Source organism: Anas acuta, chromosome 1 (genome assembly GCF_963932015.1).
Source record: "Anas acuta chromosome 1, bAnaAcu1.1, whole genome shotgun sequence".
NCBI lineage: Eukaryota > Metazoa > Chordata > Aves > Anseriformes > Anatidae > Anas > Anas acuta.
Window position 1 is genome coordinate 62,878,305 of NC_088979.1, and position 15,953 is coordinate 62,894,257.

At 46.9% G+C, this 15,953-nt stretch overlaps 1 protein-coding gene across 1 annotated transcript in view; it reads right to left on the reverse strand.

Moving 5' to 3' along the window:
- Positions 1–1,878: 1,878 nt before the first annotated feature.
- SH3RF3 (SH3 domain containing ring finger 3) overlaps positions 1,879–15,953 on the reverse strand; it is a 232,232-nt gene continuing 218,157 nt past the window's right edge. Inside the window, exons 9-10 of the mRNA XM_068679318.1 lie at positions 12,136–12,473; positions 1,879–5,181 (exon numbers count right to left, since the gene is read on the reverse strand). Coding sequence (XP_068535419.1) covers positions 5,013–5,181; positions 12,136–12,473 — 507 coding nt within the window. The 3' untranslated portion in view covers positions 1,879–5,012. The remainder of the gene's footprint in view (positions 5,182–12,135; positions 12,474–15,953) is intronic.

Consider the following 15,953-nt stretch of genomic DNA (forward strand, 5'->3'; position numbering starts at 1 on the left):
CTGCTCTGTCATGCTCCACGCCAGCTCGGGGGCACGCGAGCTGCGGAAATACAACCGGAACGCCACTGTGCTACATCTTGTTTCAAAAAACCCCAATTTGTTAAGAGAAATCCCACACCGAGTGACCGATTCTGGTCCATTAAAACATGTAAACAGTGGGCCCTGCCGTTTAGCTGTCACATATGCTGATAGCCTCCACGAACTGAAAGGCAATTCTCTCCCCTGGCTGCGCTATCACGTAACCTCATCAGAAGACGAACAGCCTCCTTACCCCCAAAACATCTCCCAATTTGCATTTAGATTGTTCAGAGGAAGATGCTTCCCGGCTCCCTCAGACAAAACCCGGTTGTCATTTAGCACAGCGGCAGCCAATTTACGTTCCCATTAATGCGGATCCCAGGCAATTATATGGGGAGGGGAGGGGGGAGACCCTAACAGATTGCCCCCCACCCCTGTGCCTGCTCGGTTTATTGCCAAGCGGGCAGCTGCAGGGCAAATTGGATGCACCCGTGAAGAGGAGCACGTTAATGCTCTTCTGCTACTGCTTTGGGGGGACGGAAGGTGTGGGGTGGACCTCGTGCATGCCTCGAGTCCCTCTGCAGCATCACCAGCTGGGAGAGACTCAAAAAAGTGCTGAAAATCCCTTTCTGTGACTTCCTCGCTGAGCCCATGGGATGCTGATTTCTTTTTCTGGGCAGCAGGGGGGCTCACCAGGGTGGAGATAAAGACGAGAGCTGAGTGATAAGGGTGCAATGGGACGGGCTCACCTGCAGCTCAGTTGCCCCTATAACTACGGGGGGAAGAGGAGCCCAGTGCCAGCCCCTGCCTGGTGGCCTGGCTTGGGTGGCTGAGAAAAAACAAGTGGGTTTCTGTGGGTGGGGGAGACACCCACGCTCCAGTAATTGGAAATCCATCTGTGGCCGCTTGGAAAGTTATTTTTGCTACATGAAAGGCTGGGATGTGAGGACAGGGCCTTCTCCAGACTGTATCACCTCTTGGCTCTCCTGCTAGGACAGCTCATTTATTTGGCTTGGCAGCGGCGCGCCGAGCTGCGGGTCTGCCAGGTTCACCATGTTGTAAGGAGCTGCTGATGTCAGGAAGAGCTTTTGGACGCAGGAAAGCCCCGCAGATGTTGTCCAGGTGGTTCTGCTCTCCACAAGCAGTTTCGGACCAGCCAAGCCGCGTTACAACTTTACGATGATTATTTTTCTGTTGAAACCCGGCTGGAATCGCGTCGCGCGCTGGAGCAGGAGCAAAGCGCGAGGTGCGGGGCCGGGGCTCGGCGAGGTACGTGGCCTCAGAAAGTAGCTGGCCTCTCCTCCCGATGGCATTTTGCACTGTCCCATGGGTCTAACCGGGCAGCTGGCGAGGCTAAATGGGAGGGAAAGCTGCTGCCTCCACACGTTTTAATTCCTGCGTTTCCCACGTTTTAAAATTTTTGACTCGGGAGCCAGGTCTGCAGGTTCCCCGGCTGTACGCAGCCCTGGGGACACATGGGGCACGCTGCCAGCACCTTGCCTGTGCCCATGCAGGGGTCTTCTCCTTCTTCTTCTGCCCACCAACCTGCTCAGCCTGAGGGTTGAAAGCTGCTGAGGTCCTTGAAAACGCCTTGAACACCTCCACGGATGGGGCAGCCACAGCTTCTCTGGGCAGCCTGTGCCCGTGCCTCAGCACCCTCTGAGTGAAGAAATTCCTCCTAACATCTCATCTAAATCTCCTTTCTTCTAGTTTAAAACCATTCCCCCTTGTCCTGTCATTATTTGTAAGAGCAGAAAGTTGCTCTCTATCTTTTTTTATAAGCCTCCTTATTCCTTGCAAGCCTCAGAGCTGCTAACGTTGTTTGTTCCCTTTGCTATCTAATGAAGAGAGAAACCTCAATCGAGTTGCCTTAATGTTTATTTTATTTAAAGAATCAGAAACACAGTCATTGTAGTTCATTTGTACTCATATCCGCCAACATTTCCTAAACCACATTAACATTCATGTATAACAAAACATTTTCTGAGCTGTGCAAAGTCCAAACAATTCGTTCAGTCACTTGAACCCACTTCTAGAACAGCAAACCTGGCATTTTACAGACTGAGGCCACCAGAAGGATTCTTCCCCTTTCCCTCCCTGTTGCAGGAGATGCAAATCTCCTTCCCCTTCCCCTTGTAAGACAGGTAGAAGTTAGACCACAGTACAAGTCAAACCTCTCTCAGCCCAGGACTTTCCAAATGGCACTGGGTCACGTTTCCGTATCACGGCTCTGTATTTTGTTCTGCACTTGTGCTCCCTGCATGGAAGTGATTTGTCCAGGAAGATTACTCAATAACCCGAAGTGTGATGCTAAGCAGTAAACAGGGGCCAGAAAACAGCTGTGATCCAAACAGATCCCCCCCCCCAGCCCCAACTATTTTTCCTTGCAGGAGGTATGACGGGAAGGGTTGTTGTCCATTAAAAAAAACACCATCCTCCCCTGCAGAATAGATATTAAAGCACTGATTTCACGACACAACATCTGCGTGTTTCCCTTTATCTTCTCACATACCAACTTTTGTCCTGTTAGAGTTAAGCGTTAAAAGGTGGAAATCTGGAACCATTTTAGATCTGGCTAAACACAATAGGCAGCAACCAAGCCGTCATCCTGTTCTGTTTTGCTGCGTGTAGTAAATGCACCCATGGAACAGAATTTTAAAAGAACTGTAACCGCTGTAAGTTGTCAGAAAAATCTCCGCGTCTCTGACGGAGCTAACCCAGAATTTTTATTGGACTCGATAACACGCATTTTGGCATTTCCAACTCGCTAACTGTGCAGTTTCCTGTTTGAGGTGCAGCGATACCAATTGTGATTTGGACCAAATAAACGGACTGATATGGCTCTATTCTCAAGCAAGGCTTTCCAGAAGACATTTCTTCAATCTCTTATAGGTTATGAAAAGGCAATTTCCTCTCAACAGTAACTAAACTTTTAGTGGCTGACTCATTACAATCTGGAATACGAACAAATGCGGCAACGTTGAATATAAAAAGAAACATCCTGAAAATAATGCCTCCCTGTTCGAAGGTGCTATACTTGGCCATGGACTGTGTTTCTGGAATCTGTTTGTTACGTGTGACAGCAAGAAGAAACTTATTTTACAGAGAACAAAGTCACAGAGCTGAACTTAAATAGGAACCTTCACTTACACGTTTTTTGATATGTACTAGTATACACGGCTTGAATGAAAACAAAACTTACACCTTCACATATGAAATACTGGCAACGTAGTAATGATGATCACCCACTGGGCCTCTTCCTTTTAATAAGATCATCTCCAGGTTACAGTGCCTCCAACATGCTTTTAAATGACCACCACATGTTGGCTTTGGCGAAGAGCCAGCCGCCGGGAAAGGCAAGGTACAGATACAGCTAAGAAAATTCTTTCATCACATTTCATTCACCAAGAGCTGATTTCTTTTTAAATACTCTCACAATTACATTATTGAATTTTTCTCATTCTGCTTCATAGGAATAACTGACTAAACTCGCTTTACATTTATTGCACCTTTAAGTCCCTGGTAGATGGAAGCTCATATTGCCTGATACGGTTTGTATTGTAGCTTGACTGTGTTAAGAAATTGAACAGTCTCCAAAAACTGTACATTTCTACAGTAAGAAATCGTGTGTCGGTAATGCTAATTACAGCCGTCGCAGATCAGCTCTCATCTCCGTGATGCAACAACAGAGGAAAACTCCAAGGTCCCTGCGCGTGCTAGAACCTGCAGTGTTCTTCTTATTGCCATGAAAAAGTCAATTAAAGCGACTCCTCCGGGAATTGCTTCCAATTCTGGAGTAATTATCACTCTCCAGACAGAATGCTGTGCTTCTGCGTGGGTCTTCAGACACTATAAATATGCAAGAGAGAGCGAGCGTGTGCATATTGCACGGGCACGCTCCTCCAGGTATATTTATCAGTGACCAAGCAGCTTTTTCTCTTTTCCTCTATGAAGCATGAACAGTCTGATCTCGTTCTTCAGGTACACTTCTGATTTTGTATGTTGAATGCAAGCTTTGTTGCAGCCTCTCTGTTTAACCAAACCGAATCTTGAACAATTAAAAAAAATAGCACCAGATGTATGAAAAAGAGGAAATGTCTGATCTAGTAGGAATATATATAAAGTATAACAATTCTTACAGTAAAAAGGTACGTCATTACAAAAAAGCAATGGAAAGTGATACGGAAGGACACAACTCCATGCTGCATATAATAAGGGCAGAAGACAGGCAAAAGGGATTCTGCTTGAATAACCACAGTTTCATGGTGGAGCCAAACTTCCTCCAGGATCTCCCCGGTGCAAACGCTGGGACACATCGGATGACGGGGGACTCTGAGCACTGACACACTTACCGACAAACTCACGCAGCATCTCTCTGAGGTATATAGAAAGCATGACGTTAACGTTTTGGACTCCTCCTTCTTTCTTGCATGACGACGCGCAAATCTTTAGTCGTGATTTTTTATTTATTTATTTATTTTTATTTCACCCTCCCCTCCCTCTTTTTCCGTCAGGAAAAACAAAATCCCAGTTTAAGAGCTTCCTAGCACACCTCCGTGAACTCTCAAATCCATCTTGCATAGGCCAGTAATAAGAACACTGCAGCTCTGACAAATAAGTTACATCAATATAACAACTTTCCTCTTAATTTTTTTTTCTTTCTTTCTTTTTTTTTTTTTTAAAGATACTTTCTCTATAATTTACACAAAGGGATAACAGCCGGAGTTCGGGTCACGTACAGTCCGGATGGGCGTCCTTTCAGTCTGTGATTCCAGGTGGAAGGCACTACTTCAACATACCACTGTATGCACCGCGCGCGGGTTCAGAAGCACAGCGGGGCGCTGCGTCTCCAGAGCTGTAGACTGAAGGGCCTGGGGGAGTCTTTGGAAATAAAAATGGCAGTGGTTATCAGTCCAGTTTCCCTTTGCTGTCTCTCCTTGTGCTATGCAGTTTCCCCTGACAGCTCCTCCAGCCCGGAGAGCCGTGCTCCGTGCTCAGAAGCTCTCCACAAAGCTCCCGGGGAAGAGGCCCGTCCTGCCGTTCCTCTGTAGCGTCCCTTTGTACCAGCCGTCCTCCCGCTTCTTGTGCACAAACACAATGTCTCCTTCCTTCAGTTCGATCTCCGCCTCGCTCTGCGGCGGGTAGGGAACCACAACGCGGTACCTTCGGAAACAAAAAAGGCAAAGACGGTGTCAGACACATCCCCCGACCCTGACCTGTGGTGCGGGGCGGCCATGTCGCAAGAGATGGGCGGGCATGGCCAGGCCTGCACCTTGTCCCCCCACCAGCTTGTTTGGCACCGTCCTGAGCCCCTCAGCACCTCCTGGGCTGGATGTGAGGGGCTATGTGGACAGACAGGGTGGCTGTCAGACCCCTCAGCCCCATTGAGGGCCCCCTGAGGGGTTCCCCAGGGATGTGACTGGGAGGGATGCGTCCCCAGGGAGAGAGATGCGTGCCAGCCCCTGCTTGGCTGCTGGGAGCCTTTTGCCTCTTTCTGGTGCTGACCTGTAAAGCCAGACCTGTAAGGCAGCCTGGCTTTCATGCTGCTTTTGCTGCTAATGAAGTGTCAGCGCCAGCAGCTGCCTGAAACCCCACGTCAGGCCGGGACAGAGAAAGGGGCCGGCTTCCTCCTCCCCTCCTGCGCCCCATTCCTCAGCCCGGCGGCCCCAGGGGCTGCTGCTAGCTCGGCCAGGAAGAGCTTCAGGACATGGGAAGATTTGTAATTGGGAAAAATAAAAAAAAAACTGGCTGTGTTTCGAGGCAGAAACACCACCTCGCCTCTCCCTCCCCTGCTTCCTGCGAACCAGAAACCTTGAGGAAAAATATGTTTGGGAACATCAGTAAGTCAGGTTTTCTCCAAGCAGTTGTGTCTGAGGCAGCTACATTTTCTACTAAAACTCAATATCATAGGAAGATTGCTGGCCAGATCGACCAGAGGCTTCACTGGGACGTGCTCTGGAGCCGGACGGTGACAGCAGGGCGGTGCTGCCACATGCCTGGAGCGACAGCCTCGCTCACTGCCGCGTCCCTCCATCCCAAACGGGACTTGGCAGGGCTCTGGCAGACTGCCTTTGGTATCAGCAAAGCAGCCAGAGCACTTCACATTTGTCTTCTTGCTATGAATGTGCTTTGGGTCCCTCAAACCCAAAGGGAAACTAAACTGGAAAGATGTGAAATTGCTTTCGAAGCCTCTCCAAACCAAGAGGGAGGCCTACCCAGGCCCTTTTACACCGGCGCACTTGTGAGCAGAGCTGGGAACTCACTCTGCCTCACTCTTCTTCCTTCTCAGCACGTGTACTTTCACGGTCCTCTGGCGTTTGGTTAACAATCAATACCTGTCTTGCTAATTGCAACGTAATGAATATGGTACGATAGTTGCCAATTGATTATCTAAAGCCCATCTCCTGAGGATTAATATTTCCACAACCACTGGATGGCCGCTGATGCCCCAGTCATGCTTTTACCAGGCAAGCATTTATTTAAAATAATATCCCGTCTTTTAGGACTGAGTTTGACATGCACTGAAGGATTTGGAGCACTCCCTGCAGCCATTCCCTGTGAGGTGGTACCAAGGCAAGGGGTTACAGAATCAGAGAATCCCAGAATCCCAGAATCATCTGGGTTGGAAGAGACCTCCAAGATCACCGAGTCCAACCTCTGACCTAACACTAACCAGTCCTCCACTAAGCCACATCACTGAGCTCTACATCTAAACATCTTTTAAAGACCTCCAGGGATGGGGACTCCACCACTTCCCTGGGCAGCCCATTCCAATGCCTCACAACCCTTTTGGTAAAGAAGTTCTTCCTAATATCCAGCCTAACTTGGTTGTTGAGTGGCAGCTGCTGGTTTTCTCTGCAGACATTTCTCAAGTAGCTAGTGACCACCGTCCTGAAGCTAGGGACCCCATTTTGACATGACTGTGAAAATACCAGATTTGGCTACATGCTTGGACACCTCCACGGCCAAATGTCCTGTTACTTGGAAACACATTCAACTCCATTTGGAGTGGGGGTTCTGTTCAAAAATCTGATTACAGCCTCATTAACTTGACAGGGCAACACTGTCGTGTGGGAAATGGGTGTGTTCGAGTGCCATGAAAAATCTGTTGGTCACCTCCATCAATAAATCTCATTGTCACTTCCTTTCTCTGCGGAAAAGCAAATAACAGAGGTTGAAAAGTGTGCTGCTGGCTGGCTGCAGGAAAACGGTCTATCACGCTATCATCTCTGGAACCGCTACACTTACATCGTGAGGCTTTGCCAATTACAGCCATTATGCAAATGAATGCACACATTATTTCAAACACTCCGCTGCAGTGTTGATTAATTAAATTATCAGAGTGGAACAATTTTAGCTAAGACGACGCCAAGTTTCAGATCTCACAACTCCACGTACAACCGCAGCACACCGGAGCTCTGCTCCGGGATCTCGAAAGGCTCTGAGGAAGAGGAGGGTTGGAACAGCAAAAGGTTGTGTCTGGTGCAGGGTCCCCCAAAAACCCACCTGGGACTGCCAACACCTCAGGTCATACCTTAAGTGCACAGCCAACCTTTTAAAGGCAGGCTGGGCCCTAGGAGTGATGAGTTGGCCGTCCCTAAATGGTTCACATTTGAAGGGAGGTGACCGCGCTCCATAAGAATGTGCCCATCTTCATAAAAGGGATCCTCAGAGCATTTCCTTGGAGAGTTAAAAAAAATAAATCCCAGTCACTGCCTTACAAAACGAAGCACTCCTTCCCATTTAAGGAAACCCCAAACGCTACGGTTTAAATTTAATTAACTATGGTACCTCCTAGGATAACACCAAAGTGTTTTTGATGGAATAAGGAAATCTTAGATACAAAAGCCCTTGCAAATCGGTTAAGAAGTCCTCTGTGGGAGACAAAAAAAATAATAATAATATAAGATGCTTGCATTTTTGTTTCCCTTGAGAGGCTTTTGAAGCAGTGCCGGGGAGAGCCAGAGCAATCAAGGTTGCAGTGTGCAGAAAAATATGATCAGACAGCAGGGCTGCCAGCAAGGGGCTCGCAGGCACCATAAATTGCTCCTGTCAGAGCATGTGCTGCCACTCTGAAACCTCCAGGTGGCATTTCAGCCTAGTTTGTTTTTTTTTTTTTTTTTCTCTAGAGCTTAACTCATGTATTAGCCATACATATATGCATATACATAGATTAGCCGTATTTTCTGGCAGAAAAGACCTTTTTCTCTTCCCCCCCCTCAAGACGTTCTCCCTCGCTCCCAAAAAGGCAGTCCTCTATGCTTCTATTTATATCTCCGCTTTTCATTTCCCTTTTTGTCCCCTTGTCTTTGAGAAGCTGCAATAAAATTGCAGGTTTCCTCACATCATACTGCCTCCTGGCATTTCAGATGGATCTCAGAGACATCCCATCTTTGTCGAGGTCACGCTATACCTCTCATTCACCAACTTTTCAAAACGCTAAGTGGCTGGGCACCAACCACGATTACAAGTGTGGCAAGCACCTCTGCCTATTATTAACAACGTCGGGTATTTTCTGCTGCAAATTGTACCTTCAGACAGTCATAACTCTGCCAAAGGCTGCCCATTCATCCCAAACTATATCAGGCTGAGGGTCCCATGTGCAGCCTGGATGGTCCCATCACTTTGAGAGAGAACATCGGGGTATTTTGGCAGTGCCAGCAGGACCCAGGTGAGGGCTTTCCCAAACTGCTATCGCCTCCCTATACTCGGGGAGCTGAGGAAAAACAGGACCACGATGGAAACTGGAAGCCCTGAGATGAGGTGTGGACCTGCCTGCTGAGCTGAACACATAAGGGAAGAGACGTGTGGCTGCCGAAGCCACCTCATCCTCTGCGGAGGCTGGAAGATGCCAAGCCAGTGACCCCGGAGAAATTCACTGAGTAGTGCAGGTGCGAGGCGAGCGGATTCTCCGACTCCTCCAGCTGCAGAGCCTCGTGCCCCGCTTTCCACAGAGCGAGACTCATCTCATGCATTTTAGCAGCGTGGGAGGCAGTTGTCTGGGCTGAATTACTCACGCACGCTCCTCTGCCAGTGCACGCAGACAGGCATTGAGCAGCATTGATCAGAACTGATCGGTAATTAAGGGCTGAGCTCAGGCCTGAACACTGAGGGGGAAAAAAAAACCACTGAGTATCTGCTCACTGAGTCAATATGTGCATCCAGTACAATGATGGAGGCACAGAGATTTACAAAATAGGGGTACAATAGGGCAAATTAGGACTGCAGGGCTAACCTCCTCTCTGGAAATATTGCAGGATTCAATTCCCGAGGTGGTTAATTCCAGTTTCTCAGTCCTGAGGCAGGTGCCCCCAGTTGGAGAAGCACCTAACCACGTGTACACATGTTTGGTTAGAACACACTCCCGGGGTCATTTCTCTGGTATCACTTTCCAGGAAAGCAGCACGCCCTTCCTTTGCTTTCCCTTCTGGCAAAGACATACGTGCACGCCGAAATTGAAGTCAATGGGTGCTGAGCACATGCTTGAATGCTCCCTTGAACTGAGAGCTCGATTTCTAACGTGGCAGTGATTTGTAGGGAGGACACAGGGGAACACGGAGGGGGCTATTTTAAAGGTCAGACTCACTGCTCCTATTTTATTCTGCAGTGCTGCTGTGGCCACAACATGCTCGAAGGCTCCCCGAAAACCACGTGAACACCGCGCGGGTGCGCCGGTCGTGACGGCAAGGCCAGCCATAAAAGCTTCATCAGAGAATGAGTGCCAGTCCCTACAAAAGAGTCAACAACGCGTGACATGTTTCACTCAGGTTCGCATTTGGGAACGGTGCCAGCCAGCCGGGGGGACACGGCTCAGGCACGCGCCCGCTCGGCTCTCCTGCTCCTCTCCGCGCGCATCTTCTGGAAGGGGGTGGCAGGGAAAAGAAAAGATAATAAAATAAAATAAAATAAAATAAAATAAAATAAAATAAAATAAAATAAAATAAAATAAAATAAAATAAAATAAAATAAAATAAAATAAAATAAAATAAAATAAAATAAAATAAAATAAAATAAAATAAAAGCTGCAATGAGGGCCATGTCGTGCACCTCCCAATGGTGCTAGTGGCACGGCTGCTTGTCCTTGACCAGTAGCCTGGCCGTGGCGAGTGCTGGAGATGCCGGGAAGCCTGCAGGGGAGAAGTAGCGGTGCTCTGCTGCCTGTGTGAGCCCCGTTCGAATGCCGTAAATATGAAGGAATGTGCTACTCCTTCCAACCTTCCCGTGCTCCGTTTCTGCGCGCACAGATGGGCGTTGGGGGACAGAAAGCCAAGTACAGCTAAGTGCGCTGAAATGCTCCGCAGCTTTTTAAAATTTCATCCAGCATCTGAATCTGTTTATCTAACCTTTTTTTTTTTTTTTTTTCTTTTTTCCTTTTCCTCCCCTCCCTTTTCTTTCTCGGAGAATTGCTCCTACTGTGCAGATGAAATGCACCAAAATGCAAACAAGCGAAATGTGGAGCTGAGTGATGTTGAATGCAAGTTCCTCCGCTGCCAGATGTGAAGAGAACAAGTGGTTTGAAAACCGTAATTTGTTTTAAAAAAAATATAATTTGGTACTTCTGAGCAATTTGATGATTTAATGAGCACAGATGGATGTGGGATGAATTTCTAAGAGACAAGTGTTTAATGTATCTGCTCAGATTATTCCAGGACTAAGCATTATCCTTCCTAGTGCATGAAGGTAATTAATATTTCCCATTATGGGCATGAAAAAGCCCATACGATCAGTTAAGGAATGCAGATACACCAATGATATGGAAGTTAATTCATAAATCAATTAAAGCATCTTGCCTGCTGTGTATAATTAGGGTTACTTCAATTATAGCTTATTTTCAGATTTAAGACTCAGGAATCAAAACGCTTAAAACCAGAGGAAGTTCCTCCCCACCATATACTGCAAGCGGAAGGCTTTGCACAGTCGTAGCAGCCTACATCTATTCGCTCCTCATCCCAGCAAGGCTGAGCAGACGCAGCTAACTCGTGTCCCTCCGGCTCCATCCTGTTTCACTCCAGCTGCTTATAATTGTCATTAGTTGAACGTCTCACTGTCAGGACCCTCCAGAGCTGAAATGAGGAATTTGTAGGATACGGGGCTGGCCCTGGCGCATTAAATAAGGTGTCGCCAGGGAATAATGCTCCTCCCGGCTTCTTCTCATGGCTAGGTTTAACTAAAGGTGCAGCATTCCACTGATGTAGTTACGCCGGTGCTAAATCTGGTTTATATTGATTTAGCTTTTCTTATAGCATTAATCTAAACTGATGTAGACCAAATTAAGTGTGCCTAAATAGGGATTGGTTTTTCACTCTTTTCACTAAATTGTTTTTTCATGGATTTTAAGGGCAAGAGACTACTCTGATAGTGTGCTCTTGCTGCCTTCATTACAGCGCTGAAGGACTTGCCTGTATTTATTTCTGCTTCAAGCCTAATAGCTGTGCTTGAACCACCACATCTCTTTCAGACAAAATGCTCAACCCAGAATAAAAATATTCCCATGTCTGTTCCCTTCTTCAGTCTCCCACAGCCCGGTACCAAGATGTTCCTAAACCTGCTATTTAACAGATGCAATAAAGACCTGCGTATCACTTCCTAACAGCACATTGTTTTAAATTTTCCATTGTTCGTATGATATTCCTCTGAGCTCACTCCATCTTGCCTCAAATTTGGCTCTTCTGAATTATGCTGTTCCTTGGTGTTGAATTATCTCTGTACCATCGTGTCTACCCTCTTCATCACCTTCCTCCCACCTTAATCACACGTCCTGCAGCAGCAAAGACTTTATGCTGGGCAGTGCAGGTCCAAGACCCAACTCTTTTTCTAGGGATTTCCGATCTAGAGTTACATCCAATGCCAAGCAATGAATCAGTCTGCAATCTACGTGGTATCTGCTGGTCAGCTGTGTACAGTTTCTCAGCAGGACACTTTGTGGTAACAGGCCAGATGCCTTAGAGAAGTTTAAATATGTTACAGGGTCACTGTTATCATCCCAGCCAAATTTCAAGCTGCCTTCAGTGAACACTGTAAGGTGTGGACTGTCCTGTAGCATCCCTTGTTATGCCCTGCATCAGCTGCTCTGTAACCCTGCATGCTCCAGGTGACCCCTGGAGACACCCAGCTTACCTTTCCCGAGGCAAAGGCTTGGGCTCTGGCCGAATAGCTGCCATGGACGAGAGGGGCTGCCTGGCAGGAGAAGGGATGGAGAAATTCAAATCCAAGGAGCCTGTTTTTCTGTGCAGAGGCTCCAGCCCCATGGCTCCCTGCATTTCGCTCTCGATAGGGCACGAGCCGGCCCTGCCGTGGCTGGAGAGGGAGGAGAGCTCGGGTCCCACTGCCCCTTGTAGGACCCCTTCGATGGCCGCCTGGGGGTCGTGCGTGGGGGACACGGACGGCGGGGAGCGCGACTTCTTTTTCGTTGATGCTCCTGCTAGCAGCTTCAGCAGCCCGCTCTTCTTCTCCTTCTGCAAAAGAACCAAAGGAAATTAGGGCAGTGGGCAGACATCCCTCATCCCTCTGTTCTTCTGTTGGAAAATATCACCGTGTGGCAGGAAACTTCATAAAAGAGTTCAACCTCTTGCTGAAGAGATGCGTCAGACCCTGCATGATTTTTATGACAATGAGAAATCCTTCTAAACATCTACCTCAAGCACATACAAACACAGAATATTCTTTCCTCCAGCTAGAAAGTTTTTTTGGGTGCACTGTGTGCACAAACTGCCCATCTTCTGGCACAAAGCACGAGGCTCAAGTTGCAACCAGCAATGCTCTGCAGTCATTTTTCTACTTTTTTTTTTTTTTTTAACCACACAAGAAGTTTTGTAAAAGGTCTGTTAGGTTTCTCCCTCCTCCATCAGACGTGCAAGGCATTATCCAAGACTATCTTCAGAGACTTGGGGCTGAGAAGTTTGGCTATATTTGATAATTTGTTCTATAATAGGTTCCTGGGGGGGAAAAGGAAACGAACCCAGCAACCACAATGCTCATGGAAAAGGATCTCTCTATCTTCGAGCAGGAACACTGTTTGGAAATACGAGCCAGCAATTTATTTATTCTCTGTAGACAAAATGTCTCATGCGAGGTTTCAAATGATGCTCATTTATGTGCTGACTGCCGAAGTAATTTTTCAAAGCAGCTTTAAAGAATAGGAGGGCTACACTAAAATAAATATAAGCTTTTAGAAGATGCTCGGAGTAGTAAATCTACTTGTAAATGTACTTGGAGCATCTGATATCTCAGCTCCCCAAGTTCTCGTTTGCACTTTTCAGCTGTCACGGACTGATCAGAAAGCAGAAATACCCTAAATGTTAAAATATGGAAGAGCAAAAGCGAAGTGTAGTTGTTATTTCAGAGACAACGTCCAGTGTTTTTTGAAGAACAATCTGAACTATGTTACGTACGGTGCTCTCCTGCATACCACCAGCTCCAGCTATTAAGGGCATTTGTCACTTACAGGTTACTCTACGGATGAAAGGATCCCTCCTGCCAAGATGTTCATCCGGGCAGAACCTGTGGAAGCCGAGGGAGGCTGGCCATATGGCACCACCAGGTCTAAACCACTGCCTTAATTCCCTTGGATGCACCAGAAAAGCAAGCCAAAGGCCCCCGAGGAGCATCTCCCCTCCCTGGCCAGAAGGCAGCCTTGCAGGAGCTGTGGTAGCTGTGTTCACTGCAACTCACCTGAGGTACCACAAAATACTTCACGTGTGTTAAAGAGTGTTTCTCTCGCCCTCTAATTAAGAAATATCGCTGCTGTCATCGTTACATCAAATTTTAAAGCTCTTCAGAAATTGCAAACCTCTCCGTTCCCTGTAGCTCACTGAAACAACAGCTCTCGTGATGCCGGCAGCCTGTGTCAATATGGGTTTGAAGGTGTCTAAAGGTCAGTGCCAGCACACAATAGCCATTGTGGGGCTCTGGAGAAATGGCTATTGTGCAGCAGTGAGCACTCTGAGCCCCTTTAATTGGCAGCTTTGCACATTCAAAGTAACTACAGGAACTAAAGCCCCGTATAATGAACAATTAATATTCCTAGGTGGTAGCAGCGCTTCTCATTTTTGCTCCTGATTTAAATACCCTGGCAAATTTTCATTAGAGAAACCTTGTGTGTCTAACACCACGTAAGGCATAGCAGCCAAAATCTTGGGGAAGAAGGAAATGCATACATCCACACCCATCTATACATTAAAAAACATTCGGTTTTGTTTACAACAACAGCTTCCAGCCTACGAGGTTAGCTCCGGCATCAGTTTCTACACCGAAGCTCCCATCCCTCAGACAGCAGAGAGCTGTAATGGACTCGCTGATGCGCCCGTCCTTCTGCTTTAACAACAGGCAAAAATAAAGAATTGATTTTTCAGCCTCTTCGCATTCAGCCGAGCGTTTTACTAAACTTTCGAGGCTAAGATCTGTGGTCTTCAAAGAGCTAAGATGAAGCACTTCATTTAGAAAACACAGACCTGCTAGTCAAAACCTGGAGTCCCATCCTTCCCTCCGTGCCCGTGGGCAAGATATTTGGAGGTGAACACATACAAAAACACCTTGGGTGCCTGGAGTGCAGACATTACATCCCTCTCTCTGGCTCTGCCAAGTGCTCGCAGCCTCTTCTGGCCTCACACTGCCAAGATCCTCTGCTCAGAGCACTTCAAGCAAGACGAGGACTGTCAGGAGCTGGTAATTTATCGTGATGCCTCTCATGAGAAACAGATTGGGGTTGAACCTGCTGCGATCAGCAGTTCAGCTTGAACCCCTTCATGCATCCTCTTCCCAGCTGTAAAACGGGAGTAAGTTAAAACCCCTTCTGCCGTGGGAATTCATTAACGCTACGAAGCCACACGTTTCTTTAAGAGCAACTGGTCCCTTTCCATGGCTTCGATACCAAAATGAAAAATAAAAAAAGGATTTTGGAACGGAACGTTAGGACGCAATCCCAGAAAGGATTTATTGCGAGTGTCCAAGTATTATGAATTCATTTAATATTTAGTGTAATAGCAACCATCCTTCATAAGAAATTAATTTAATATTTATACGGCTGTCCAAGACAGACCTTTCTGCAGCAGTTTTCCCTGTAAATCAACTAAGCGTTAGCGGGCATGAGTGCTGCGCAGAGATCTTCAGCAGACCCTGTGGGTTTTGAAAAGAGAGAAGAAGTTTACAGAAGACAGATCTGATGACTTTCAGGAATTAGGTTTTTCAACGAAAAAAAAAAAAAAGATGGTTTCCTTTTTCCATTCACAGGCTGCTGTTATATCGCTTTCTAGGAAATCTGTAATCTACTGAAACAGCTGTGCAATTATTGAGTTTTCTTTGTCTGGTAGCTGCATTTCCAATTGACTGCAAACTGTGTTTGACGTCCCTGCCTCCTGAACCCACCAAGGTCAGACCTTTGCATCTGTGCTGATGGATGGATTCACAGCCCTGACAGCCCTTCTCCCATCTCCTGGCTGCTGCCCGCACGTCTAACCGAATTTCAATCAGCACCTTTGTGACGCTCAGGTTTTATTCGAGGAGGGTCACGGTCAAAAATTTCCAAACCATTAATTTCATAAGGATCAATACCTTCTTAAAAAAAGAAAAAAAAAAAAAGAAAGAGAGAAAGAGTGGAAATAACTTTCAGATAAATCCCAGTTAAGAAAAAAAGGACTTTGAACGCAGACAGTATCTGCAGGCCAGAATTTCTTCCTTCCTTCCTTCCTTCTTAGTGGAAATCAGTTGCTGGCAACACATGGATGGGATGGACAACGTTTCTGAGACCCTGAAGCTTTGGGAAGCCAGCACTTGGATAGGTACAACTTCCCCTCGATCTGTCACTGTGGGAGCATTTTGGAAAGTGAGTGCAGCCTGAGCTCAAGAACTCATGAAAGACTAGATCAGAATTAAAGTCTCAGATATGTAAATGTTGAAATATTTTGCTTCACAGTAATTGGGGATGATTTTTCCCCTCA